Raw genomic sequence first — 27,052 nt, 5'->3', positions numbered from 1 at the left:
GGCCATACAGATTCTGTCACAGCTACTCAACTTTGCCATGGTAGCACAAAAGCAGGCTCAGGCAGTACATTAACAAATGAGTGACACTGTGTCCTAGTAAACCTTTATTGACACAGTCAGGGAGTGGATCAGACTTGACCTGTGAGCTAGTTTGAGCCCTTGTAGTAGAGCACAGACCCTGACTGCTCGTATTTGTCAGGCTCTCCTTGTCCGCACTGACTGTGGGAGGACAGCTTCTGCTGCTCATCTGCCTTACAGATCTCATGCAAGAGCATTGAATTGGCAGAAGCTAAATTGTATCCAGAATGCTTGCTGCAAAGGAGTACAAGAAACTTAGTATTTCGTCATCTAGCTCCTCAGATAGTCCAGACAGAAGGAGTAATAGCAGCCATGAAGGTGTGCATGCTCAGTCACTCCGTTGTGTCTGACTCTTTGTGGCCTCATGGACTGTATAGCCCACCAGGCTCCTCTGTCCATGGAATTTTCCTGGCAAGAATACTGGAGTGTCTTGCCACTTCCTGCTCCAAGGGATCTTCTTAACCCAGGGATCGAACCCAAGTCTCCTGCACCTCCTGTATTGACAGGTGGATTCTTTTACCACTACACCACCTGGGAAGCCCCGGCTGCCACAATAGTCAATATCTGACCCAAAAAGTTTTGATTAATTAAGGACTGTAAGGGCATGCAAATCAACTGTATTCAAAAAGTTATTCTCCTGGTTTGGACAGCTCTGGGTCCCCATACTTGGAGTTCAAAACTTGCAGTTGGTTTAGGAAAGGGTAAAGTAATGAGAACTCTTATGGGATTTTATATCTGATATATTTTCTTAATAAAAAGAAAATGAGAAATTAAATACAATAGCACATGTGAAAGCCTTTATAAATGCAACTATATGGTATTATTATTGTCATAAGTATCATGCGAAGAGGTATGTCAAGATAGTATTTGAATTGAAAATCTTAGTTTGGAAGAACTCTAGCTTTTCTACATTTTTATAACTACCCAAATATCTTATTGCGGATAACTACTTTTTTTAAAAATAGGGTCCAGCACTTATACACATACAGGAGTATCCAATAGAAAGACATGAAGGAAGATCCCAAACCTTTACTGAAGAATGTAGCTCCTGGAGGTTACCATTGGATGAAATGAACTTAATCTGTGATGTCGCTACAACACATGGTATGCCAGTTTATTCTTTTGATTTTTCCTTCCTGCACTGATTTTTTTAAAACCCGGATCAAAATAATCTTTAGACTTCAAGAAGTCTATGCTAGACTCAGTAACTGTGCCATTCTTGGATTGGTTAACAATTATATGTAATTTAGGTCTAATTTCCTATAACAACCTAACAAAATACTATTGTGGAATCGACACAAGCATGGCTGAGTTTATATGCATGTCTGTTTCTCATTACAGTTGTAGCACAAAGTTAAACTCACGCTGGGCTCATGCTAAAAATAGAAGGGGGAAAGAAAAAGGAAAAACATTGGATGTTTTTGGCTGGGATTCCAGTTTGGTGATTACATGTATTCTGAAAGCAGGGTTGGAGGATTTGCAGTCATTAAACCTCATTGTAAAGAATGGCAAATAAGGATGTCAATTTTTGGCATCTGCATGTCTGAACTGTTGCCATTACCTACTGATTCATGCAGTGTGTCCTGGGTACTTTTTGGCAGAAGTTTTCAATTGATGGCAGTTTCTAAGGTGATATCAACAGATGTGATGACAGGGGGAAGGGAGAGAGTCACTAACTTATCTACAATGGGGATTATTCAGGCAAAAATTAGGAAGCAAGCTTTTGTTTGTGTACATTCTTTCGATGTTTGTTCCTAAAATCAGCTATGTTGAGTAAAAATATGTGCTTTTAAAATGTACAGGATTTTTCTTGGTAACAAACTGGTGTTCCTATTAAGATGTTTTACATTCACTGTGTGTTGGGTTTATTCGTCACTTGGTCGTGTCTGATTCTTTGTGACCCCATGATCATATGTGACCCGCCAGTTTCCTCTGTCCATGGAGTTCTCTAGACAAGAATACTGGAATGGGTTGCCATTTCCTTCTCCAAGGGATCTTCCTACCCAAGGATCGAACTCCAATCTCCTACACTGCAAGTGGATTCTCTGCTGACTGAGCCATCCGGGAAGCCCTGTTATGTAGAGAATAATATGAATGTAGAAAGTGAAGAGGAACCAAAGAGCCTCTTGATGAAAGTGAAAGAGGACAGTGAAAAAGTTGGCTTAAAGCTCAACATCGAGAAAACTAAGATCATGGCATGCGGTCCCATCACTTCATGGCAAATAGATGGGGAAACAGTGGAAACAGTGACAGACTTTATCTTGGGGGGCTTCAAAATCACTGCAGATGGTGATTGCAGCCATGAAATTAAAAGACGCTTACTCCTGTGAAGGAAAGTTATGACCAACCTAGACGGCATATTAAAAAGCAGAGATATTACCTTGGTAACAAAGGTCCGTCTAGTCAAGGCCATGGTTTTTCCAGTAGTCATGTTTGGATGTGAGAGTTGGACTGTAAAGAAAGCTGAGCACCGAAGAATTGATGCTTTTGAACTGTGGTGTTGGAGAAGACTCCTGAGAGTCCCTTGGACTGCAAAGAGATCCAACCAGTCCATCCTAAAGGAGATCAGTCCTGGGTGTTCATTGGAAGGACTGATGCTGAAGCTGAAACTCCAATACTTTGGCCACCTGATGCAAAGAACTGACTCATTGGAAAAGACCCTGATACTGGGAAAGATTGAAGGCAGGAGGAGAAGGGGACAACAGAGGATGAGATGGTTGGATGGCATCACCAACTTGACGGACATGAGTTTGGGTAAACTCTGAGAGTGGATGGTGGAACAGGGAGGCCTGGCGTGCTGCAGTCCATGGGGTTGCAAAAAGTTGGACACTACTGAGCAACTGAACTGAACTGGAAATGTCTTACTAGCAACACCAATCCCTCACATAATTTAACCAACAAAAACCCTGTGCATTTTAGAAGCACATATTTTTACTCAACATAGCTAAAGTCGGGAACAAACATCCACAGAACGTACATGAGTAGAGAATACGTATAGATCTTACTGATAAAGTTTGAACTTTGGCTCTTGTCTCATTTTTAGAGATTGTAAATAAGTGTGCTGTGAACCTCTGCCTCGTGTCTGTGATGGGGTCGTTAAACCTTGTCACAGTCTCACAGTTCTTCTCAGTACAGCATTCCAGGCAGCCACGGCCAGCTGGTCAGAACTGGTCCTTAAAAGTGAAGCTTATTTGCTGTCCCTCACATAATTTAACCCTCTGTTTCAGTACTGTCCACATTTGCAAATTGTTTTTTTTAATCTCTTTGTTTTTTTGCCCATTTTGTATTTGGGAGAGAAAAGATTTTCTTGGGTCTCTTAGAATCAGTTAGTTAGATAGATAGATATGTTTGAGCCACAGGCCAAACAGTACTTAATACTGTAATAAGAGAGGACAATTGATGTTTATGAAGTATATTTCTATTAATACTTTTATTATATTTCCTAATTCCCTATGCTATATACAAAGTTGCTCAATAAATATTGAATTGAATTTATTTGTGCTGAAAGACACATTAAAAACATTCTTAAATTATAAGTTATGTGATTCTGATTTTTGGAACTGTACTACATACATAGTTCACAGTGTCTCCTAAATAATGCCTTTCTCTGATCTTCTGCTGACTTGTGTTTCTTATCATGTTAGCTTATCTGTTTAGTTTATCTTTATATATATTTGGTCTTTATATGTACACGTTACATACACACATACATGGATTATATTTTTTTTCCTGAAATTTCCAACATAGTCCCGCATATCTCATTATCATAGCTTATACCTTAGTTTGGGGTTCAGAAAATATGACCACTTGTAAATAGATACCTGGATGATGAGTGATATTAATAGTGATTATTATACAGAAGCAGCTTAATCCCTTGCTTTAGGGTGCCCAGAAATAGAGATTATGGTTAACAGTCTAGAACCTGGCTACTCAAAGGGATGCCCTCAAGCCTAGAGCAGTGACATTTCCTGGGTTCTCACTGCAAAAGCAGAGTGAAACCCCACCCCAAAACCCCTGCCTCAAGCCTAGAGCAGGGACATTTCCTGGGAGCTCATTGGAAAGGCAGAGTGAAACCCCACCCCAGAGCCCCTCAGTCAGAATCTGCACTTTCATTAGATCCCCAGGTGATTCACGCACACTTGAAAGTTGAAGAGGCACTGAAATAGAATTCAGAAAAGGGGCCTAGTCAAGTACTTGATTGAAGACAGGTTTTGTAATAATAAAAATACACAAATATGAAAAAAGGTAATTTGGAAAATAAGATCCATAAAGCTAAGAATCAAAAAATGGAAATACTTATTTACTTGAAAAGCCTAAAGATCTACTAAACTGGGAAATACCAGATTAGCAGATGGAAGATGTTGACCAGCTGTTATCCATCTGAGCCAATAATAAAATAAGAGGAAACAGACTTTTATTGAAGCACAAAATACTTTCATAGAAGGAAGAATTTCCTGACATTGAGGAGTGTTAAATATGTAATGGTGTTGCTGTGGAATGTTATGGAATTATTTGGGGAACAAATAGATACTTACTTCCTGGAGTATATAGGCATGGTCCTATCTATTAATACACTTAGAAAGAAGAAAGTGTTAGTCGCTCAGTTGTGTCCTACTCTTTGCAATCCCATGGACTATCCCACCAGGCTCCTCTGTCTATGGGATTCTCTAGGCAACAATACTGGAGTAGGTTGCCATTCCCTTCTCCCAAACACTTAGAGCAGGTATGAGATTGCTTCTCCCAGTGCTCGTTGACCAATCCATGCGCAGGTCATCTGCTGAGTTCTGATTGTATGCTGTCTTATGATTCAGTTTTCACTGGACCTTTTTGGACCAAGCAGAAAATCTACTGCAGAATAGAATTAACTCTGTTTTGTTTTTTTGCCTTTTTTTTTTTTTTTTTTTGTCATTTCAGAAAATGAGGAAAATACTCTCTATGTAGTTGCATGCAATCCCGTGTCCTTATACTTTATGAATATGACTGGGAAAAGCGGCCACTTTGTGGACCTGTTCGACATCTTCCCGAGAACGGCCAGTGGAATCTGGCACCCATTTGTGACGGTGGCACCGCTGGGAAATCCCCTAAAGGGTCAAGTGGTTCTCCATGAGCAGCAGGTAATGATGTGGCCTCATTATACCACGAATGACTTACGTGAGGGACAGGCAAGAATGTTTTCCAGCCTATCACTAAAAGTGTTTGCTTTCATAAAGACCGAGGAGAGGGGCTGCAGGAAGGAGTCGGGAGTTGTATGTTATCAGTACCACAAGGCAGGCTAACGCCTTCCTCTCTGGGGGTCTTCAACATGGGCTTTATTCTTTGAAACATGTTGAGTGAGGGTTTTCTAACCTCAGTACTAATGACATTTGAGGCTGGATAGGTCATTGTTGGGGGCTTTCTTGGTGGCTCAGCAGTAAAGAATCCGCCTGCAGTGCAGGAGATGTAAGAGATAGGGGTTCAATCCCTGGGTAGGAAAGGCCCCCTGGAGGAGGGCATGGCAACCCGCTTCAGTCTTCTTGCCTAGACAGTGCCGTGGACAGAGGAGCCTGGTGGACTGCAGTCCATGAGGTCGCAAGAGTCTACACGACTGAAGTGACTGAGCAACAGCCGCAGCGGTTCATTGCTATGAAGTTTGCCTTCTCTGTGGGGAGACAGACAGCAAGGAAGCCAACAAATAAACATGCCAGTTTCAAGCAGTGATGACTGCTGTACAGTTCATGGGATCCCAAGAGAGTCAGACACAATTTAGCGACTAAACAACAACAAGAAAAAACGTCCTAGGGAAAGATAGGGGTAGGGTGGGAGGAGCTGGAAGAATGAATAGTACCCAAGAGTGCTAAGATAGCTCCCCTTAGGAGATGACACATTCTCTGAAACCCGAAAGGCATTCTTTATGTGGAGACAGCTATGTAACTATACTGAATGGAATTGTCTCAGTTCAGGGGTCTCCAACCTCCAGGATCTAATACCTGATGATCTGAGGTGGAGCTGCTGTAATAATAATAGACATAAAGTGCACAATAAATGTAACGTGCTTGAATCATCCTGACATCCGCCCCCTCCCCCATCCATGAAAAAATTGTCTTCCACAAAACCGGACCCTGGTGCCAAAAAGGTCGGGGACCGCTCTCTTAGTCTGTTTGGGCTGCTGTGATGTAGGCAGCATAGACAAGCTAGCTTATAAACAGCAGGCATGCATTTCTCACAGTTCTGCAGCCTGGCAAGTCCAAGATCAAGGTGACTGCAAGTTGGGGATCTGGTGAAAACCTACTTGCTAGATAGCTGTCTTTTCCCTGTGACCTCTCATGGCAGAAGTAGCAGGGCTCACATCCATGTGTCTTTTGTAAGGGCACTAATCCCATTCATAAAGTCAAAAAGGGCATTCATCATGCCAAAAAGGACACAGCTTAGTGACCAAACAACCGCAAATAATCTATGCTATCCAATAGAAAGGAGCACAATGTTTTTATAGGCCTGTCACCCACCTGGTAGCTACCAAATTGTGTGTGTGTGTGTGTGTGTGTGTGTGTGTGTGTGTGTGCGTATGTGTATGTGTGTGTGTGTGTGTTCAGTCATTTTAGTTGTTTCTGACTCTTTGTGACCCTGTGGACTGTAGCCCTCCAGGTTCCTTATCCATGGGATTCTCCAGAAAAGAATACTGGAGTGGGTTGCCATTTCCTTCTTCCCAGCCCACGGAATCTTCCCACCCCAGGGATCGAACCCACGTCTCCTGTGTCTCCTGCAATGCAGGCAGATTCTTTACCACTGAGCCACCAGGGAAGCTCACCAAATAGTACACTAAGCATATTATTCATTCATCAAATAAGTATCATGTGCTTACTCTTAGGGATACTTCCATAAACAAAACAAAAGTCCTTGTTCTGAGAAGCTTGTATTCTGGTGCAGAAAGACAGACAATAAGCACAATAAATAGTTACAACTTAAATTAGACGATGAGAAACAAGGGAGAGTAAAATAGAAGGAAGACTGCCATTTAAAGCAGGGCAGGGCAGGGATTGCCTGACTGAGAAAGTGATATTTAAGTGGATTTGATAGCGTTGAGGGAGAAAAGAGATATTGGGAAGCAGAGAGTTCCTATGGAAAGGAAATTACAAATTCAAAGACCCAGAGGCTGGAATATGCCTTTGGATCTTTAAAGAAGTGTGGTGGGGAAGATTGAATGAAGGCCAGAGTATAAAGAGGTGAGGCCAAAGAGGTCCCCCAGTGAGTTGGGGCAGGACCGTGGCGGAGGGTGGGGAGGCAGAGGTGCAGAGCCTTATGAATCATTCTACGGTTCTGCGCTGCATGTGAGGAGAGGGGAAGGAGGTCTTAGAGGGCTTCAAGCAGAGGAGCAGCTAGATCCGACATATATTTTAGGGATTTCTCAATCCCTAGGGATTTCTCTAGCTCCTCTGCGGTGAATAGTCTACAGGTACGAAGGCAGAAGGAAGGAAACTAATTAAGAGATTTTTACAATGATCCAAGCAAGAGATCACCCAAGTTTGGAAGTCATCAGTAATGATGGATTCTGAATATATTCTCAAGGTGCGACTAACGGGATTTCCTTTCAGATCAGATACATGAAGTGACAGAGTAGAAACTAAAGGTCAACTTTAAGATTTAAGGCTTGAGCAACGAAAAGGGTAGACCTGCCATGAACTGAGATGGGGAAGCCATTGATTTTGGGAGGAAAAATTAGATGTGTGATTCAATTCGAGATGCCTATAATAAAGCCAGGTAGATGATTCTGCTGTTTAATGGAGAACAGGAAGCATAAATTGGGAAGTCACTGGAGTATAAATGTTATTTAAATCATGAAACCGAAAGCGATGACTACGGGAATGGAATGTGGGTAGAAAAGAGAAGTCTCAGCTCTAAGCCCTGGAACAATGAAATATGAAGAAATCGGGGAAAGAAGGAAGAATCAATCGACTAAGGGGAACTGAAGATGAGCATCCAGTGGTAGAGATGAACAGACCAGGGTGTGGCATTTCAGAAGCCAAGTGATGACCATCTCAGGGAGGAAGATCAATGATTAAATGCTGACAACGTGTCAAGGAAAAGACCACATACGCTATTCCACGTTATTCTTCCCTAGGCTCAGTGGCGTAGTTTTAGCAATATTTACACGTGAGGAAACTGAGGCTCACGGAGTTTAAATAACTTGCCCAGTAAACACATAGTAGAACAGAAGTTCAAGCCAAATTGGATTGACTCCCCCAGAATTAAATTAGTTTTGTCCACTCACTGCAGAAAGGTGGGGGCAAGTAGTCTGAAAATTTTTTAAAGTTATTCATCATAGGAAAATATTGAAAAAGTGCAATGTTTTTACTCGTTAAGTATTTTAAGGTACTATAAAGCATTACCCAGAACAGTGCTTTTAGGCTGTTTCTAATCAAGAATAAAAATATATATATATATCTTGAGTAACATATCAGTGTTTCACCAAGTTAAGTAAGTCACCTTCAGCTTTAGGCTTTGCCTAAGTAATTACTGTTGAGGCAGTCCAAGCACAGGCTGGAGGAGAATTTCCAGACACAGAGCACTTCAGAAGGAGTGAGTTTGTTAAGGACAACAAGCAGACGTAATGTGGGTGCTGCGAGCGCAGGGGGCTGGCCTCCTGACAGACCAGAGAGAGTCAGTTTTCGTGGGTTAACAACCAGTTTTTATAGCCTCAGGACAAAGAAAATTCCTCCTGGACCATTGGCCATAGCTGATTGCTTGGGGCGCTATAGGGTGCTTACTGGAGTGGGCATCTTTGCCTTATTGGGAGTCAGGAAGCTTGTCAGTGGTGACAGGAGCTTTTAGCAACAGTTACAAAGGGGCTCAGTCAGCTTCGGAGGTGTCCTTGGTTCTGGGCTCTGCTTCTGTGGCCTTGGTGCAAGGTCTTGCACGTGTGGCCTTGGGGCAGGACTCAACAATTATCATAAATTCTGAGTTAATCAGTTTTTTTTCTGGTTTTCACGATTTTTTTTCACTTTGCTTTCTCCTAGAAGCAGAATATACAAATGTCCAGCACTTGCTTAGAAAAGCTTGTGTCCATCCCATTGGAAAGGGTTTTACTTTGTAGAGTTCCAGCAAAATATCAATGCCATTGAATTGATTTCTACAGCCAGAGGAAACTCTCATATAAAGCACATGATATCTTGGTGATTTTTGATTAAGTGAGCCAATCAAATTTAAATAGAAATCTGATTTTGGAGTATTTTTTCAAAAAATCTTGCCATATTTTCAACTGTCAGGCAAACTGTCAAATTTACAGATACCAATTCTAAAAGTATGAGATTTTCAGGTCCTCAGGAAGTAGTTTGTCTTCTCAAAAGATCCAATTATTTGGCAACATTGTGCATCAGTTTCCTGCTCATGTATAATGACTTTCATCAAAGACAGTGTGTTTTTTGTATAAACCCACAGTTCCCCTCCTGGCATTCTTGCAGGCTACCTGGCTTTCCCCGTTGACTGGTTTCAGCGATTCTCCGGGTTACCTCAATGCCCTGAGCAGACTCGCATGGCTTACCAGGATTTCTACCTGTCCTCTGTTTTATATTATGTCCCCACTAGAGTATTCAGTTCAGTTCAGTTCAGTTCAGAAGCCCTCCTTAATTCCAAATCAACAGCATGTAACTGTAAAATTTACAAATGATAAATAATTCTAATCTAATGAAAAAATGAGTGTGCTGCCGTCAGTTCCTTCTCCCCCATTCTGCCCTAGCCGAAAAGGGGGCTGAAATATTGTAAAGAAGTACTTCCATTAATTCATCTGTTCCTTGTCTTTATCGAGCTTGGCAACAGATGCATTTCGCTGGTTAGTTTAAGTTGTTCAAAAATTCCTTGCTAAAATAAACTCTTAAGTGAGGACAGGGAAACTTTGCCGTGCCTAAAAATAAAGCCTCCTCCCTCCCCCCTACCCCACCCCACCATGAGATTACTTATTACATCTGTACAGAGTTTAGAATTTCAGACTTTAGGACATGGAGGTCATCCAGAGGTTACTTTTCTCCCAGTCAAATACAAACAATAAAATTGCTCACTCGCTTCTCCTCCCTGCCCCCCTGGAAGGAGTGCCAAAACCACAGTTACATGTACTCATGTGTGACGCAAAATTCTATTTTTAAACTCAGACAGAATATATCATTAGTCATTTACAGAAGGAAACCATTAACATCTGAAAGGATGGAGCAGCAGGACTCCTTCATGCTGCTTCAGTTGCTCAATTCTAAATACAGAGGTGGCTGGAAACACATGTATGTATACATACACATATAAAGATATGTTTTCTGTTACTTGGAAAGATCTAGTTTTTCAGTTCACTTCGGAAGTACTAGACCCTAAAAAGGAAGAAAAATGCAAAACTGTACTCATTTTTGTGCGTAACCGTATCTGTTTAATCATCTAGTTATTCTTCTACTTAATCATATTTGGGATCAAACATTATTTTTAGGACCTTCTGTTGCTTATAAAAGTTAATATTATCCAAATTGCTTAAGTGCTAGTGATTTGTGCTAATGTTGTACATATTTATCATAAGAGAGATTTTCTTCTTTAAAAAATACTAACTCAAAAAAAGATTTAATCTAGAATAGAGACTAAAAAATTTTAACTTATTAGTACAACTTCTTAAGGAAAACTTTAAGGATTTTCCTTGAGATTTTTATCATATTCAAACTTTCAAATGCCAGGAATGGTGCTTCTTATATGATATATTGATTTTAAAAAAGAATATTACTAATGTACATTCTTTTAAAAAAAATAAGCTTTTTATTTTGTATTAGGATATAGTTGATTAACAAACAATGTTGTGATGGTTTCAGGTGAACAGTGAAGGGACTCAGCCACGCATACACATGTATCCTTTCTCCCCCAAACCCCTCTCCCATCCAGGGTACCATGTAACATTGAGCAGAGTTCCATGGTAACACACATCTGTAATGGAGAATTGCATTATACAGAATGATGCATTCCAAGTTGTCTTTATAAGGAAAACTTTAAGCTGTGTCAGCTTGCTTAGAATTTTTTTAATATAGCCAATATTTGAAGTAGATGGAATAAAGGAAACTTCAGTATAACTACTACTTTAATTCTTGAGCACTTCAGTAAAATTCACTAGTAAAATAAATTGAAACCACACTATGAGGTCTCAGATTTTGCAAGTGAATCGTTATTTACATTTCCTTTTATTTCCTCTGTAATTAGATTATGTGATAAAGGGCAAAGGTAATGATTATTCATCCTTGTATTCTTCTTTCTTCTTTAAATATAAGTTGGATGGCATCACTGACTCAATGGACACGAGTTTGGGGAAACTCCCAGAGATAGCAGAGGACAGGAAAGCCTGGTGTGCTCCAGTCCATGGGGTTGCAAAAGTCAGACATAATGATTGAACAACAACAACAAATAAATGTTATGAAAGAAATAAGCAGACTTTTCATATTTTGTTTATATTTTACAAAATATATAGTAATTCTCTGGATGCTTTGTGATTTTATTTTCCCCAAAGAAAGTTCTTTAAATGAAAAGTTCATGAGGGTTAGGATAACTGAAGGAGCCCCAGATTTTAATAAGACAAAACAAAATGAACCAAAATAAGAGAGAGAAAAAAGACAATTACTTAACAATGAAGCTTGACAAACAATTTGCTGGTGCCTTTTTGTAAACCTGTTAGTCTAACCTTCAGATGTCTTTAAATTTTAACTGAAAACCCAACTTCTTTACATTGCTTTAAAATATTCAACCTTTTCTGGCTTTGTAAATTTTAAGTTCTTATTTCATGTGTTTCTATTCACTTGTTTTAATGTCTAAGGTTAATTTTTTTTTAGTTTTTTTTTTCTTGAAAAACTTCCTTATTTCTGAGAGATTATTACTTCATTTGCATAACTGTGATGAATGCTGCTGGAGCGATCTCTTGTCAGTGTGTTATCACAGCAGGAGTTCCCAAGCTCAGTGAATGACGAGATGAAGAAATACTCATTCCCAGCTTGGTTCTTGGGGTCCTTGATATTTTCTTGCTAATCCATCTTTATATCATGTACATATTTTCTGAGTTAAACCTGCATTTGTGAAAAGAACAAATAAGATTCAGTTATGCACAGTGTGGTGGTGTTCAGTTGCTAAGTTGTGTCTGACTCTTTATGATCCCATGGACTGCAGCACATCAGGCTTCCCGGTCCTTCACTGTCTCCCCGAGTTTGCTCAGACTCATGTCCATTGAGTCGATGATCCATCCAGCCATCTCATCCTCCACTGTCCCCGTCTCCTCCTGACTTCAATCTTTCCCAGCATCAGGGTCTTTTCCAATGAGACTTCGCATCAGGTAGCCAAAGTATTGGAGCTTCAGCTTCAATATCAGTCCTTCCAAAAAATATTCAAGGTTGATTTCCTTTAGGATTGACTAGTTTGTTCTCCTTGCTGTCCAAAGGACTCTCAAGAGTCTTCTCCAGCACCATGATTCCTCAGGCCACACAACTAATAGCATAGCCCCTCTCATCATCAGACAATCGAATGCATAGTGTAAAAGAGTTTTTCAACATGCTTTTTTTTTTTGTAAATCACTTAAAAACTTCTTAATTGGAAGATAATTGCTTCACAATGTTGTGTTGGTTTAACTGCACATTCTTTAAGTGTAATTTTGATAAAAGTAAACAGACTTTTAAAAATGATTAAATGTCTTAATCTCCTCCTTAATACATAACTAAAAGCAGAGTCATGGTTAAACCTAGCCTATATTTACAAGGGGATGGTTTTAAGATAAAATCATCAAAGAAGAAAGTCTGCCTTACATAATTAAAAATATCCTCATTAAACCATGGAAGTCTTTAAATTCTGAACTGTGGAAAATCACTTAGTGTTTTTATGGAGTCGTTTAAATATTTCAGTATTGTCATCTTACCTTTGGTTTATTTATCACTAAATACCCTGTATTTCCAGGCTGCCAAGAGACTGCTGCTTTAAAAAAAAAAAAAAAGCTATTCTCTTTATTTCCAGAGCAATGTCATCCTGTTGCTGGATCCTGCTAGCCAAGCCCTTCACCGTCTCATCCTACCTTCAGAAGAATTTACAATGAAGAAAACTTCCTGGTGGAACAAGGAGGAAGCTGTAAGGAATACCCAGCCTGCCCAGTAAACTGCCAAGGATTTTCTGTAGCTTTCTCACTGTAAACATGCATGCCTGCCCCTCCCTTGCGGCACCTTTTGCTTGCTATAATGCACAAAAGAATTCTCTTATTAGGCACTTGTGAATTTAAATATGATACAAGTAGGTAGACATAGATACACGTATAAGTAAGTATCAGTGTTCTCTTTGGATCCATCACAGGAACATTTGAATGAATAGTCATAGGACATCATGAGCCATTTGAGTGTGATATTCATAACAAATCCCTAATCATGCAGACACTTTAACCTGCTTTCCAGTTCTGTGTTTATGTTTTGGATTTATGTAATGAACCTATGAGTGCAACGTCTGGTTGTATTTACAAGATAAATAAATATTTTAGCTTAATAAACTAGTAATTAAACATTTTGGCCAACCCCAGGGAGTCTATTCTGCCATTCAGAAAAAGGTAATGGATATAAAACAAGACTTACCCTCTGCCCTGGACAACATAGCATGCTTATAGGTCTTAAAATGCCATGATAAAAAGAGAGATTTTAAATGTCATAAATAGATCCAAATCGAAGAAACAAAGTATTTCCTATGTATTCATGCTATGGTGCAAACATCACAGTTAATCACCAGATAGCATGTTTATTTCTAACCAGCATTTGGCATTATTTTTTTAAATATTATCCTAAAAATGTTTTAGTACATAGTTCACAGTGAATTTTAAAATATATTTTAATGCATGTTACCGTAAGAGTCTTGGAACAGATGAAGAGGGGTAGCTTCTCAGAGAATTATATGTTTTACATATTGAACAACTTTATTTAAGGAAAAGCAGCTGAAGAGACGTGACTGCATCCAACACAGTTAATGTGAATATTTTGTTTTTTCTTGTCTTTAGGAAACTTACAAAATGTGTAAAGAGTTTTCACACAAAAACTGGCTAGTGTTCTACAAAGAAAAAGGGTGAGTTTTTTTCTGTAGAGGGTTTAAACTGGGATTCTTCTTCTGTCCATTCTCTTTCCTCCTTTAATTTTACTGTGTGCTAAGAGTTCCAAAGAATAGCAAGGAGAGATAAGAAAGCCTTCCTCAGTGATCAATCCAAAGAAATAGAGGAAAACAATAGAATGGGAAAGACTAGAGATCTCAAGAAAATTAGAGATCCCAAGAGAACATTTCATGCAAAGATGAGCTCAATAAAGGACAGAAATGGTATGGACCTAACAGAAGCAGAAGATATTAAGAAGAGGTGGCAAGAACACACAGAAGAACTGTACAAAAAAAGAGCTTCACAACCCAGTTAATCACGATGGTGTGATCACTCACCTAGAGCCAGACATCCTGGAATATGAAGTCAAGTGGGCCTTAGGAAGAATCACTACGAACAAAGCTAGTGGAGGTAATGAAATTCCAGGTGAGCTATTTCAAATCCTAAAAGATGATGCTGTGAAAGTGCTGCACTCAATATGCCAGCAAATTTGGAAAATTCAGCAGTGGCCACAGGACTGGAAAAGGTCAGTTTTCATTCCAATTCCAAAGAAAGGCAATGCCAAAGAATGCTCAAACTACCACACAATTGCACTCATCTCACACACTAGGAAAGTAATTCTCCAAGCCAGGCTTCAGCAATACGTGAACCGTGAACTTGCAGATGTTCAAGCTGGTTTTAGAAAAGGCAGAGGAACCAGAGATCAAATTGCCAACATCCACTGGATCATGGGAAAAGCAAGAGAGTTCCAGAAAAACACCTATTTCTGCTTTATTGACTATGCCAAAGCCTTTGACTATGTGGATCACAATAAACTGTGGAAAATTCTGAAAGAGATGGGAATACCAGACCACCTAACCTGCCTCTTGAGAAACCTATATGCAGGTCAGGAAGCAACAGTTAGAACTAGACATGGAACAACAGACTGGTTCCAAATCGGAAAAAGGGTCCATCAAGGCTGTATATTGTCACCCTGCTTATTTAACTTATATGCAGAGTACATCATGAGAAACACTGGGCTGGAAGAAGCACAAGCTGGAACCAAGATTGCCGGGAGAAATATCAATAACCTCAGATATGCAGATGACACCACCCTTATGGCAGAAAGTGAAGAGGAACTAAAAAGCCTCTTGATAAAAGTGAAAGAGGAGAGTGAAAAAGTTGGCTTAAAGCTCAACATTCAGAAAACAGATGATGGCATACGGTCCCATCACTTCATGGGAAATAGATGGGGAAACAGTGTAAACAGTGTCAGATTTTATTTGGGGGGGCTCCAGAATCACTGCAGATGGTGACTGCAGACATGAAATTAAAAGACACTTACTCCTTGGAAGGAAAGTTATGACCAACCTGGATAGCGTATTCAAAAGCAGAGACATTACTTTGCCAACAAAGGTCCATCTAGTCAAGGCTATGGTTTTTCCAATAGTCATGTATGGATGTGAGAGTTGGACTGTGAAGAAAGCTGAGCACTGAAGAATTGATGCTTTTGAACTGTGGTGTTGGAGAAGACTCCTGAGAGACCCTTGGACTGCAAGGAGATCCAACCAGTCCATTCTGAAGGAGATCAGTCCTGGGTGTTCATTGGAAGGACTGATGTTGAAGCTGAAACTCTGATACTTTGGCCACCTGATGCAAAGAGCTGACTCACTGGAAAAGACTCTGATGCTGGGAGGGATTGAGGGCAGGAGGAGAAGGGGATGACAGAGGATGATATGGCTGGATGGCATCACCGAGTCGATGGACATGAGTTTGAGCAAACTCTGGGAGTTGGTAATGGACATGGAGGCCTGGTGTGCTACGATTCATGGGGTCGCAAAGAGTTGGACACAACTGAGCAACTGAACTGAACTGAACTGAAGTTGCTTCAGTCGTGTCTGACCTTGTGCGACCCTGTGGACCGTAACCCACCAGGCTCCTCTGTCCATGGGGTTTCCCAGGAAAGAATACTGGAGTAGGTTGCCATTCCTTTCTCCAGGCGACCTTCCTGACCCAGGGATCGAACCTGAGTCTCTGTGTCTCCTGCATTGGCAGCCAGGTGCTTTGCTCTGGCTTATTGGAAACTCATGTAACCAAATTAGTATTGTTTTATTCTAGAAGTACCTTATCCCACATTGCAGAACATTGAAAAACACACATAAAAAAACAGTGCTCATAATTACATACACAATCACTGCTAGCATAGTGGCTGTCACTTCCCATTTTTAGATCTTATGCAAGCCTTTACATAGTTTAGTGTTTTATATCTCTATTTTCTCAATTAACATTTTTCTGTGTTATCATCAGTCTTAAAAATATTGTTTTTAGGGTTTGGTAATATATCATGTTTCCCAACCCAGGAATCGAACCCAGGTCTCCTGCACTGCAGACAGATTCCTTACCATCTGAGCCACCAGGGACACCCAATATATCATGATTATGCTATGGTTACTCAACCAATATCCTCACCTTTTCCTTTCACAGAGTTTTCTTTTTCTTTTCTTTTTTTCAGGAACACCCTGGCTGTGCTGGATGTTCTAGAAGGGCGAACTCACACCATCTCGCTTCCCATCAACCTCCAGACGGTTTTTCTTGTAGCAGAAGACAAATGGCTTCTAGTGGAGAGTAAAACAAATCAGTGAGTAGAGCTCCACGGTACCTCATGGAGTGTGCTCAGTTTTCCAGCATCCTTATATATAGCTCTATCTTCCTGTGTCTGTGTTTTAACATTTCTGCATTTGGCAGGTGAAACTTTGAAGAAGAGGGGAGGGAAAATTTTAAATGTCACTTAAAGGTCGCTTCATAGTTTAATTATAAAAGTTTGTTTCAGATGATGACCTTGAAATTAACAGTAAAAGCATAATGACTTTTACAATATTTTATATTTATCCATCTTTCTTTGGGCTTTTTCCTATTAGCTCATTGAGCATTTCACTGTATTCTCTGTATTCTTGCCAGTACTTCAAAATAGATTTTCCAATCATCTTTTCTTCAAAGAGCCACACAGTCTCCATTCAAGTGCCGTTGATTTTCGGAACTTCGCAGATTACACCCCTAAGAAGTTTCTTCTTCGCTTCCTCTTGCCTGCTCCTACTTGGTTATCTTTATGTTTTGTGTGGCCTCCTCCATTGGAGACTGTACACTTCTTGATGACAGGACTTTCTGTGCACTTGGCGTAACTAGGGTGCGCAGTAAGTCTTGAGTCTGCTCCCTCATGCATCACTTCTCCTGGCTCCATGCAGACTTTCTGCTCCTCTGCTGACAAGCAGAAGTGTCCTGATGCAAAAGATTCCTGGCTATTTATATGTCCCTATTTTGGCAATTATATGAATAAATAAAGCAAGGGAATTGTAGCAGTGAGGGCTTCTGTCCCTTGTTGTTTAGTCAGCTAAGTCGTGTCCAACTCTTTGTGACCCTAAGGACTGTATCTTGCCAGGCTCCTCTTTCCATGGGATTTCCCAGGCAAGAATGCTGGAGTGGGTTGCCATTTCCTTCTCCAAGGGATCTTCCTGTCCCAGGGCTTAAATCCTCGTCTCCTGCATTGCAGGCAGATGGTTACTGCTGAGCCACCAGAGAAGCCGGTACCTAGTCACAAATTGGAGGCTGGGTTCCCTCTTACTGGCTGATAAGTCATATTAATAGCAGGCTCCATGATGGTATGGAGTGTCTCTTTCGAGTTGGTTTCTTAATTTTCTTTTTCTTTTGCTAGCCTGTCCTCTTATAGGAAGCGTTAGGTTTTCAGTTCACATTTATGACTGCATTGTTATTATGCACTCCTCTTTATACAGGCAAAAGCAGAATGGGCAACAGTGGATGAGATGGACAGATAGCATCACCGACTCAGGGGACATGAATCTGAGCAAACTTCAGGAGGTAGTGGAGGACAGAGGAGCCTGGCGTTCTTCAGTCCGTGGGGTCACAAAGAGTCGGACAAGACTTAGCCACTGAGCAACAGCAACAACTTTATACAGCATTAAGAAGTTATTTTTTAAATGCTTGATAAAACTCTGAAACTGCAAATTATACTCACAGTATGAAAAAGAGGCCCTGGGAGGGAAAAATTCTGAGTTTTCCTAGTCTGGTCTCACAGTTATGAGAAAAGGAAAGACTGTTCATTCACTTAGGTGTTTTGTTTGTTTACAGGAAGTATCTTTTAACTACACCTGCACACATAGAATCTAAGGACAGCGGGGTTTGCCAGTTGTATGTGTTGAGAGAGGAGCTTCCTAGCCCAGGGTTTGGAGTCATGCAAGGTAAATACTGTGCTCTGTGTGTATGTGGCTGTGCAGGTGCCTGCTTGATTGCATACACTCCTCTAGGACCGTTTAAATACAATCATATCAGCATATGTTAACTTTATACAGAAGAGAAAACTTAGTCACTGCCCTAGAAACAGTAAAGAAGAATCCATCATCTTTTAAGTTCTGTCTTTGCATATTTTTGACAAGTCAGAATGTTTATATATATGTAGGTTCCAAGTCTATTTTAGGACTGCATCATTTTTTTTTAACACAGAACATCAGAATTTCTACTTTATTCATCACAGATTTTGGGGGTGGTGTGAAAAGTACTTAAGGAAAAAAAAAAATCTAAAATATACCATTGCTAACCAACCAGGTCAGTTTTACCTCTTTCTGCAGTACTGTTAATATTAATCTTGATTGCTAACAAAAATTTGAATTCCGTCAATGAGAAGATACCAAGATGTGAAAACTGAGTCTTCTCAGACAAAAAGCCATGAGTGTAATTGAAAGCATTTTCCCTTTTTTAATTTATGCTTTTCTGTTTGAGTTGGTGAGAATGAAATCTTGCAAAAATTAATTCCTGGAGCAGTTTAGGGGCATATGGTGTTTAATGTTTCTCTGATACTTTTCAGAAACAGACCGCAGCATACCTCATACAATTTCAAGTGATCAACTGTCATCTGAAAATCTGAGTTTAGCTGTGGGACAAAAGATTGCCTCTCCAAACCGAATTCTCTCAGATAAGAATAGTTATGCTACAATTGTTGTTGGTTTCCCAGATCTCATGGTAAGCTTAAATTTTTTAAATTATTGAATAACTATTTCTTCCCCTCACTTTGGCCTAAGCTTTATAAACCTATTTGAGGGTAATTACAAGTGTAATGATTTTTTGGTAAACATTTCAGATCGACATTCATTTTCGAGACTAGTCATTTAAAAATGCATTCTGTATGGGTTCATTGCTTTTTAAAAGTTAACATTTCAAGTGCAATGCAACTATATAATTTAGTAAAGGAAAACTAATATTCTTCATACATGAGAGTTCATGGGGCAGATATATACGTAACCTACTGACAGTCACTTTATATCCTGTCAAGAGGGACAATTTGAGACTAACGAGATAACATTTCTTCTAGAACTTTTAAGGGGAAATATGTTGAACCTCATTACTGTAGATGAAATTTTTCAACACTCATGAATACCATTCACTTTCCTCTGAGTTTTGCTCTGACTTATATCTTTGCAGCATCCAGCTTATACTGTAATGCTGGTAGTCTCAATTTAATTTGCTTTTCAATGGATCCTTCTGCTATTATTTACTATTATCTGTAAAGAAGGGGCTGTTTGTAGTCGACTTCAAGTAAAACAGGCACCATCTTCCCCTGAGGAAATGTGAGAAGATAAAATAGAAAGGTTATTTCAGTCCAAGTTACCATCTAATAACCTTAGATGTAGCTCTGTGTGTTTGATTAAATATTTAATTTTCATAATTTTCTTTGTAGCTTTTAGGCAGAGTGATAGAATCACTTAAAGATAAAATATTGGCTCTGCTTAATAGTACACCAGTCTCGCATATCTCAAAATTTTAATGTGATTAATGAATGATGAGTACTTCAGGGTTTAAGACTTTTGAAATCCAAAACCCAGTGGATAATATGTGACTTAGGACTTTGCCATATGTCTGCCTAATTATCAAGCAAAAAACATTTGCTGTGGATTATATAACTGAAAATGAAACATGTTGCTGGAATACAGCAGGCTTGATTAAATGAAGAGCTGTGTTTAATATGCTTGCTACAAATGCTTGCTGGGGTCAGTAGAGAAAATACTGGATCTGCTTTTCTGAAGGTGGAACTATTTTAAAAAATCGATCTTTTGATTGAAGAAATTGACATAGAAATATAATGTCACTGTAAAAAGGTAAGAAAGCTGAGTATAAGGTAATGTTTGTATTGACCCTCTAGAAATCCTTTGTAGATTATAGGCTAGAAAGTTAAGTCGCTCAGTCATATCCGACTCTTTGTGACCACATAGACTGTAGCCCACCAGGCTTCTCCATCCATGGCATTCTCCAGACAAGAATACTAGAGTGGGTTGCCATTTCCTCATCCAGGGGATCTTCCTGACCCAGGGATCAAACCCAAGTCTCCTGCATTGCTGGCAGACGCTTTAACCTCTGAGCCACCAGGGAAGGCTAGAGACCTTGTTAAATTAAAAGCTCTATTCCCTGTATTTAGTACCCACTGTATAAGAGATGTTCATGAATTTTTGTTTAACGAAGAATTAGAGTCAGTTAGACAACCTTTCAGCCTTTTATGAGAGCAGTCATATTTTTGAGACCCCAATACAAGCCAGGCATTGCACTATTCTAAACCCTTTCATACATGATCATTAATTTTTATGACAATTCCACAAGGTTTTATAGATGAAACAATAAAAACAGAGAGGATCTATTCCCCCAGGCCACAAAGATATTGAGTAAGGAAGCTGTGATTTGAGCTCAAGAATGACTGGCCTTCAAACTCATGTCTTTTTATACCACAGAATCTTTCTGCCTTTATGTGATTTTCATTTGATTCCTCATAAAACTATCAGCAAAAGGGTATGTCGTCTCTCATTAACGTTTTACAGCATTATCAGAGGCACCTGAGTTATTGTAAACTTATTATAATTTTCTTATCCTACTACCAAATGGCCACAAAAATCTTTAACAAGTGTCTTAGTGAATCCTTAAAAGTGAAATGTTAAAAGCATTCCTTTTAACATCAAGAGTAAGACAAGGATACCCATTACCACCACTTCTACTCAACATTGAGCATCTTAGACATGATCCATTTAAAGATTTTAATAAATTGAATTTCATCAAAATTAAAAGCTTCCACTCTGTAAAAAGACACTGTGAGGAGAATTAAAAAACGATCTACAGGCTGGGAGAAAATATTGGCAAATCACATATCCAACAAAGGACTGTTATCCAAAATACATAAAGATTTCTTAAAACTCAAGAGTGACAAAACAAATAATCTAGTATAAAAAATGAGCAAAGGGAAGACCTGTGGGAGGTGTCAGAGGTCAGAGCCTGAGCAGGTGAAAAAGATATCCGTAGTGGGGGAGGGAGGGATAACTGGTGATGGGAATCAGGTCCCGCCAGGATGAAGATGGCATCACCATGAAGGGGCAGGCTGGTGTGGAATGCGGGGGGCCCAGTAAGGCGAAGACTTCACTGATGCATGAATGTAGCTCAGTGCGGGCTATAAGGAACAAGCAGAGTGCGGGGGGGGGTGGGGGGGGGCATTTGCCTGGAAGAGGAAGTTAGTGGTGGAGATAGGAGCTAACTATGTTAAAGATAATGAAGTCTAGGTTTCTCACTGTTTGAGAAGGGAGTTACAGATGCAGCAGGAAAGAAAACTAGAATGGATCCTGTAGTGGTTGGTTAGAAACTGGATGTATCTGAGTGGACTCATGGTTTTCAATATATTTAAGTAGATATAAAAATAAAATTGGAGGTAAATATATATTTTTTTAAATGGGCAAAAGACTTGAACAGACTCTTTACTACAGAGGATAAATGGATGGTAATTGAGTATATAAAAAGATGTTCATTAGTCATTAGGGAAATGCAAATTAAAACCATGATAAGATAGTACTACTACCCTACTGCCTATTAGAATAGCTAAAATTAAAAAAAAAAATTAATACCCACAATACCAAGTACCAAGTATTATGTATAAGAAAGTCCCACTAACTCAGTGGTTAATTAGTCCCACTAAGCCAGTGATAAAGAATCCGCCTGCTGATGCAGGAGACGCTGGAAATGCGAGTTGGATCCCTGAGTTGGGAAGATACCCTGGAGAAGGAAATAGCAACCCACTCCAGTATTCTTGCCTGGAGAGTCTGTGGACAGAGGAGCCTGGTGGGCTACAGTCTATGGGTTCGCAAAGAGTCAGACATCGCTGAGGGACTAAGTGCCAGGATATACCAAGTACTGACAAGGATGCAGTGCAAATCAACTCTCACAGTTTTATGGAAGAGAAAGGGCAGACAGTAAGGCCTTTCCAGAGAAGAGCCAGAATAAAAGGCAGAGGCACTTGCCCTGCTAAATTTCAAGGCTTATTATAAAACCTCAGTGACTAAGTAGTGTTGGCCATAGGGGTAGGAAAATACGCAGTGGACCAGAGTGCAAAGCCTAGACGTAGAGGGATCCATACACAGATGGAACTGATTTCCCATACAGTGCTCATCAGTGGGCAAAGGCTAATGGTATTTGGACAGGTACTCTCCATGGGCAAAAAAGGATGAGCATGGAGCACAGCCTCATCCCACTTACAAAAGTATTTCCTTAGGCATTAAGGAATTAAAAGTGAAAGGAAAAACCTCAAAATGTTTAGCAAATGCATAGGAGAATATCTTTTAGAGTAGATAGGGATAAATATATGGTAAAAAACTTAAACTAAAGTAAGAGGGACTTGCCTGGTGGTCCAGTGATTAAGAATCCGCCTTGCAGTGTAGTGGATGAGGGTTCAAGCCTTGGTCGGGGAATTAAGATCCCACATGCCGCGGAGCTATTGAGCCCATGAGCTCTTGAGCCTGTGTACAACTTGAGCGTCCTTTCACTGCAGCAGAGGATCCTGAGTGGGACAGTAAGACCTGACAAAGCCAAATGAATAGATACATTTTGAAAAAAATTAAGTAAAGCAAGAGAAAAAAATAATAAAAAAATTCCAGGAGAGTTAATGTCTAGGAGAGATGAAAGAGACATGATTGGGAAGGGGGCCTCCAAGGGGCTTGAAAAATACTGATAATACTATTCCTTATGCCAGTTAGTAGATGCACTCAGCATTTTCCATTTAAAATAGTTATTTATTTACTTGTAGTTATTTAAATTAACTATACTGTTGTGCCAAAGTGACAAATAGTGACAAAAAGATTCAAGACATTAGATCTGACAGAGTGCCTGAAGAACTATGGATGGAGGTTCAGGACATTGTACATGAGGCAGTGATCAAGACCATCCCCAAGAAAAAGAAATGCAAAAAGGCAAAAGGGCTATCTGAGGAGGCCTTACAAAAAGCTCAGAAAAGAAGAGAAGCAAAACACAAAGGAGAAAAGGAAAGAGATACCATCTGAATGCAGAGTTTCAAAGAATAGCAAGGAGAGATAAGAAAGCCTTCCTCAGTGATCAATCCAAAGAAATAGAGGAAAACAATAGAATGGGAAAGACTAGAGATCTCTTCAAGAAAATTAGAGATACCAAGGGAACATTTCATGGAAAGATGGGCACAATAAAGGACAGAAATGGTATGGACCTAGTAGAAGCAGGAGATATTAAGAGGTGGCAAGAATACACAGAAGAACTATACAAAAAAGATCTTCATGACCCAGATAACTACGATGATGTGATCACTCACCTAGAGCCAGACATCCTGGAATACGAAGTCAAGTGGGACTTCCTTAGAAAGCATCGCTACGAACTAGTGGAGGTGATGGAATTGCAGTTGAGCTATTTCAAATCCTCAAATATGATGCTGTGAAAGTGCTGCACTCAATATGCCAGCAAATTTGGAAAACTCAGCAGTGGCCACAGGACGGGAAAAGGTCAGTTTTCATTCCAATCCCTAGAAAGGCAATCCCAAAGAATGTTCAAACTACCACACAGTTGCACTCATCTCACACGCTAGCAAAGTCATGCTCAAAATTATCCAAGCCAGGCTTCAGCAATACGTGAACCGTGAACTTCCAGATGTTCAAGCTGGTTTTAGAAAAGGCAGAGGAATCAGAGATCAAATTGCCAACATCTGTTGGTTCATTGAAAAAGTGACAGAGTTCCAGGAAAACATCTACTTCTGCTTTATTGACTATACCACAGTTTGATCGCAACAAACTGGAAAATTCTGCAAGAGATGGGAATACCAGACCACCTTACCTGCCTCCTGAGAAATCTGTATGCAGGTCAAGAAACAAGAGTAAAAACTGGACATGGAACAACAGACTGGTTCCAAATTGGGAAAGAAGTACATCAAGGCCGAGTATTGTCACCCTGCTTATTTAACTTATATGCAGAATTACATCATGAGAAATGCCGGGCTGGATAAAGCACAAGCTGGAATCAAGATTGCTGGGAGAAACATCAATAACCTCAGATACGCAGATGACACCACCCTTATGGCAGAAAGCAAAAAAGAACTAAAGAGCCTTGTGATGAAAGTGAAAGAGGAGAGTGAAAAAGTTGGCTTAATACTCAACATTCAAAAAACTAAGATCATCGCATCCAGTCCCATCACTTCATGGCAAATAGATAGGGAAACAATGGAAACAGTGAGAGACTTTAGTTTTCTGGGCTCCAAAATCACTGCAGATGTTGACTGCAGACATGAAATTAAAAGACGCTTGGTCCTTGGAAGAAAAGTTGTGACCAACCTAGACAGCATATTAAAAAGCAGAGACATCCTTTGCCAACAAAGGTCCATCTAGTCAAGGCTATGGTTTTTCCAGTGGTCATGTATGGATGTGAGAGTTAGGCCATAAAGAAAGCTGAGCACCGAAGAACTGATGCTTTTGAACTGTGGTGTTGGAGAAGACTCTTGAGAGTCCCTTGGACAACTGCAAGGAGATCCAACCAGTCAATCCTCAAGGAAATCAGTCCTAAATATTCATTGGAAATACTGATGCTGAAGCTGAAACTCCAATACTTTGGCCACCTGATGCGAAGAACTGACTCACTGGAGAAGACTCTGATGCTGGGAAAGATTGAAGGCAGGAAGAGCAGGGGACGACAGAGGATGAGATGGTTGGATGGCATCACTGACTCAATGAACATGAATTGAAGCAACTCCAGGAGCTGGTGATGGACAGGAAAGCCTGGCGTGCTGCAGTCCATGGGGTCGCAACTAAACAACTGAACTGAACTGATAACTGTGTGCTAAGTCCCTTCAGTCGTGTCTGACTCTTTGCGACCTCATGGACTGTAGACCACCAGGCTCCTCTTGCCTGGGATTCTCCAGGCAAGAATACTGAGGTGGGTTGTCACGCCCTCTTCCTGGTAATCTTCCTGACCTATGGATAGAATCCAAGTCTCTTATGTTGCCTGCATTGGCAGGCAGCTTCTTTACCACTAAGGCCACTGGGAAGCCCAACTATACTCTTATATTCCCTCGTTTTAGTTATAATCATTTCAAAATAAAAAATATGTTGTATACATTACACTTGTCTGAAAATTATGATTATCAATAAAGGAACTATCTTCTGCATTAAGAAAGGTTAAAGAATAATTTGATTTTCTTATGTTTGTGAAATATATGTTTACCACTGGCATCTGTTTAAAGGACTGCGCTGTAAAAGTTGTGAGTGTAGTTTATAGTACTTCAGTACTTGAATCTCTCTTTGTCCTTTTAGTCACCTAGTGAAGTTTATTCCTGGAGAAGGCCATCATCTTTGAGTAAATCAAGAGTCACTGATACAACTTTCTATGGAGGAAAGAAGAAAAGTGGAACCGCAAAACAGAGCAATTGTGTAACTCTTTTGGATACTAATCAGATAGTCAGGATTTTGCCCCCAGGAGAAGTCCCTCTAAAAGACATCTACCCTAAAGGTAAGAGATTCAACAATTCCTAATTTATCACGTTAGTCAAAGGTAGGTTGGTTTTGATAGGAACATTTAATTTATCATTATCTTTCTATACTAAAGAATAATCTAAGAGTTTAGTAGCTAAAAGGCTTAATGTGCTCAGAACGTTTACACTGAACTTGTTACAGCGCATGACTGTACCCTCTGCTGTTGGAACTCATTGGCACTGCAGTCTATGCAGTAGCCTTACTTAGACCATGTTTTCACAGAGACTTAAAAGTTATTAGAACATAAGGTGTAGAAAGGTGGTGCTAGTGGTGAGGAGCGCATCTGCCAGTGCAGGAGATAGGAGAGGCACGGGTTGGATCCCTGGGTCTGGAAGATCGCCTGGAGGAGGGCATGGCAACCAGCTTCAGTATTGCCTGGAGAATCCCATGGACAGAGGAGCCTGGCGGGCTAGAGAGCATAGGGGTGAAAAGAGTCAGACACGACTGAAGTGTCTGAGCACGCACACACAAGGCATAGAGTATAAGGCCTGACTTTTGCGTGAAACTCCTGTGACTAAAGGCCAGTCTTATTCACTTCCCAGTGCTCTCAAAGTCAGCCTACTTTCTTCCTGCATAACATGTGCCAGCTCCTGCACTGGTCAGTTTCCCTTGTAGAAATTCATTTGATCTTCAAAGTCCTGTTCTTTGTACTTTCAAATTTGTATGCCGAGAAACTGATACAGAGAGGTGACATAACTTGCTGAGGGTCACCCCGTCGGTGGACAGCAGAGCCCAGAGTTGCACCAGCGTGCAACCCAAGGCTATAGCTGTTCTCACTGAACGGCGCTGGCTTTCATTGTGCAGGATAGTCATGAATATGGTTGACCATCGAGCCGCTGACTTCCATTTGCATCCTAGTGGCAGTAATATGCTGTCCTGTGTTTACATTCATTGTATTAGTGTGAATTTCATAAGTATAACACTAAGCCTGCTGTGATAATCCATCTATTACTGGGTTCAAAAAGTCCTGGTTCTGTGATAATGATACAATTAGTTCTTTCCAAATAAATTGCTGTTTCCTTAGAATGTTTTTTATTAATGCACTGACAATTGCTGT

The 27,052-nt window shown here is 40.1% G+C and overlaps 1 protein-coding gene across 4 annotated transcripts in view; it reads left to right on the top strand.

The window, feature by feature from the left end:
- The window catches only part of VWA8 (von Willebrand factor A domain containing 8), a 383,005-nt gene that overhangs the window by 220,152 nt on the left and 135,801 nt on the right, over window positions 1-27,052 (top strand). For all 4 annotated transcript variants that reach the window (XM_015098045.3, XM_042254643.2, XM_060394273.1 and 1 more), the window contains exons 28-35: window positions 1,044-1,182; window positions 4,993-5,192; window positions 13,057-13,167; window positions 14,075-14,139; window positions 16,653-16,778; window positions 18,284-18,393; window positions 19,017-19,171; window positions 25,777-25,972. In XM_015098045.3, coding sequence (XP_014953531.3) covers window positions 1,044-1,182; window positions 4,993-5,192; window positions 13,057-13,167; window positions 14,075-14,139; window positions 16,653-16,778; window positions 18,284-18,393; window positions 19,017-19,171; window positions 25,777-25,972 — 1,102 coding nt within the window. The remainder of the gene's footprint in view (window positions 1-1,043; window positions 1,183-4,992; window positions 5,193-13,056; window positions 13,168-14,074; window positions 14,140-16,652; window positions 16,779-18,283; window positions 18,394-19,016; window positions 19,172-25,776; window positions 25,973-27,052) is intronic.

This window comes from Ovis aries, chromosome 10 (assembly GCF_016772045.2).
Source record: "Ovis aries strain OAR_USU_Benz2616 breed Rambouillet chromosome 10, ARS-UI_Ramb_v3.0, whole genome shotgun sequence".
Classification (NCBI taxonomy): domain Eukaryota; kingdom Metazoa; phylum Chordata; class Mammalia; order Artiodactyla; family Bovidae; genus Ovis; species Ovis aries.
This window is presented reverse-complemented; position numbering and strand designations above follow the sequence as displayed.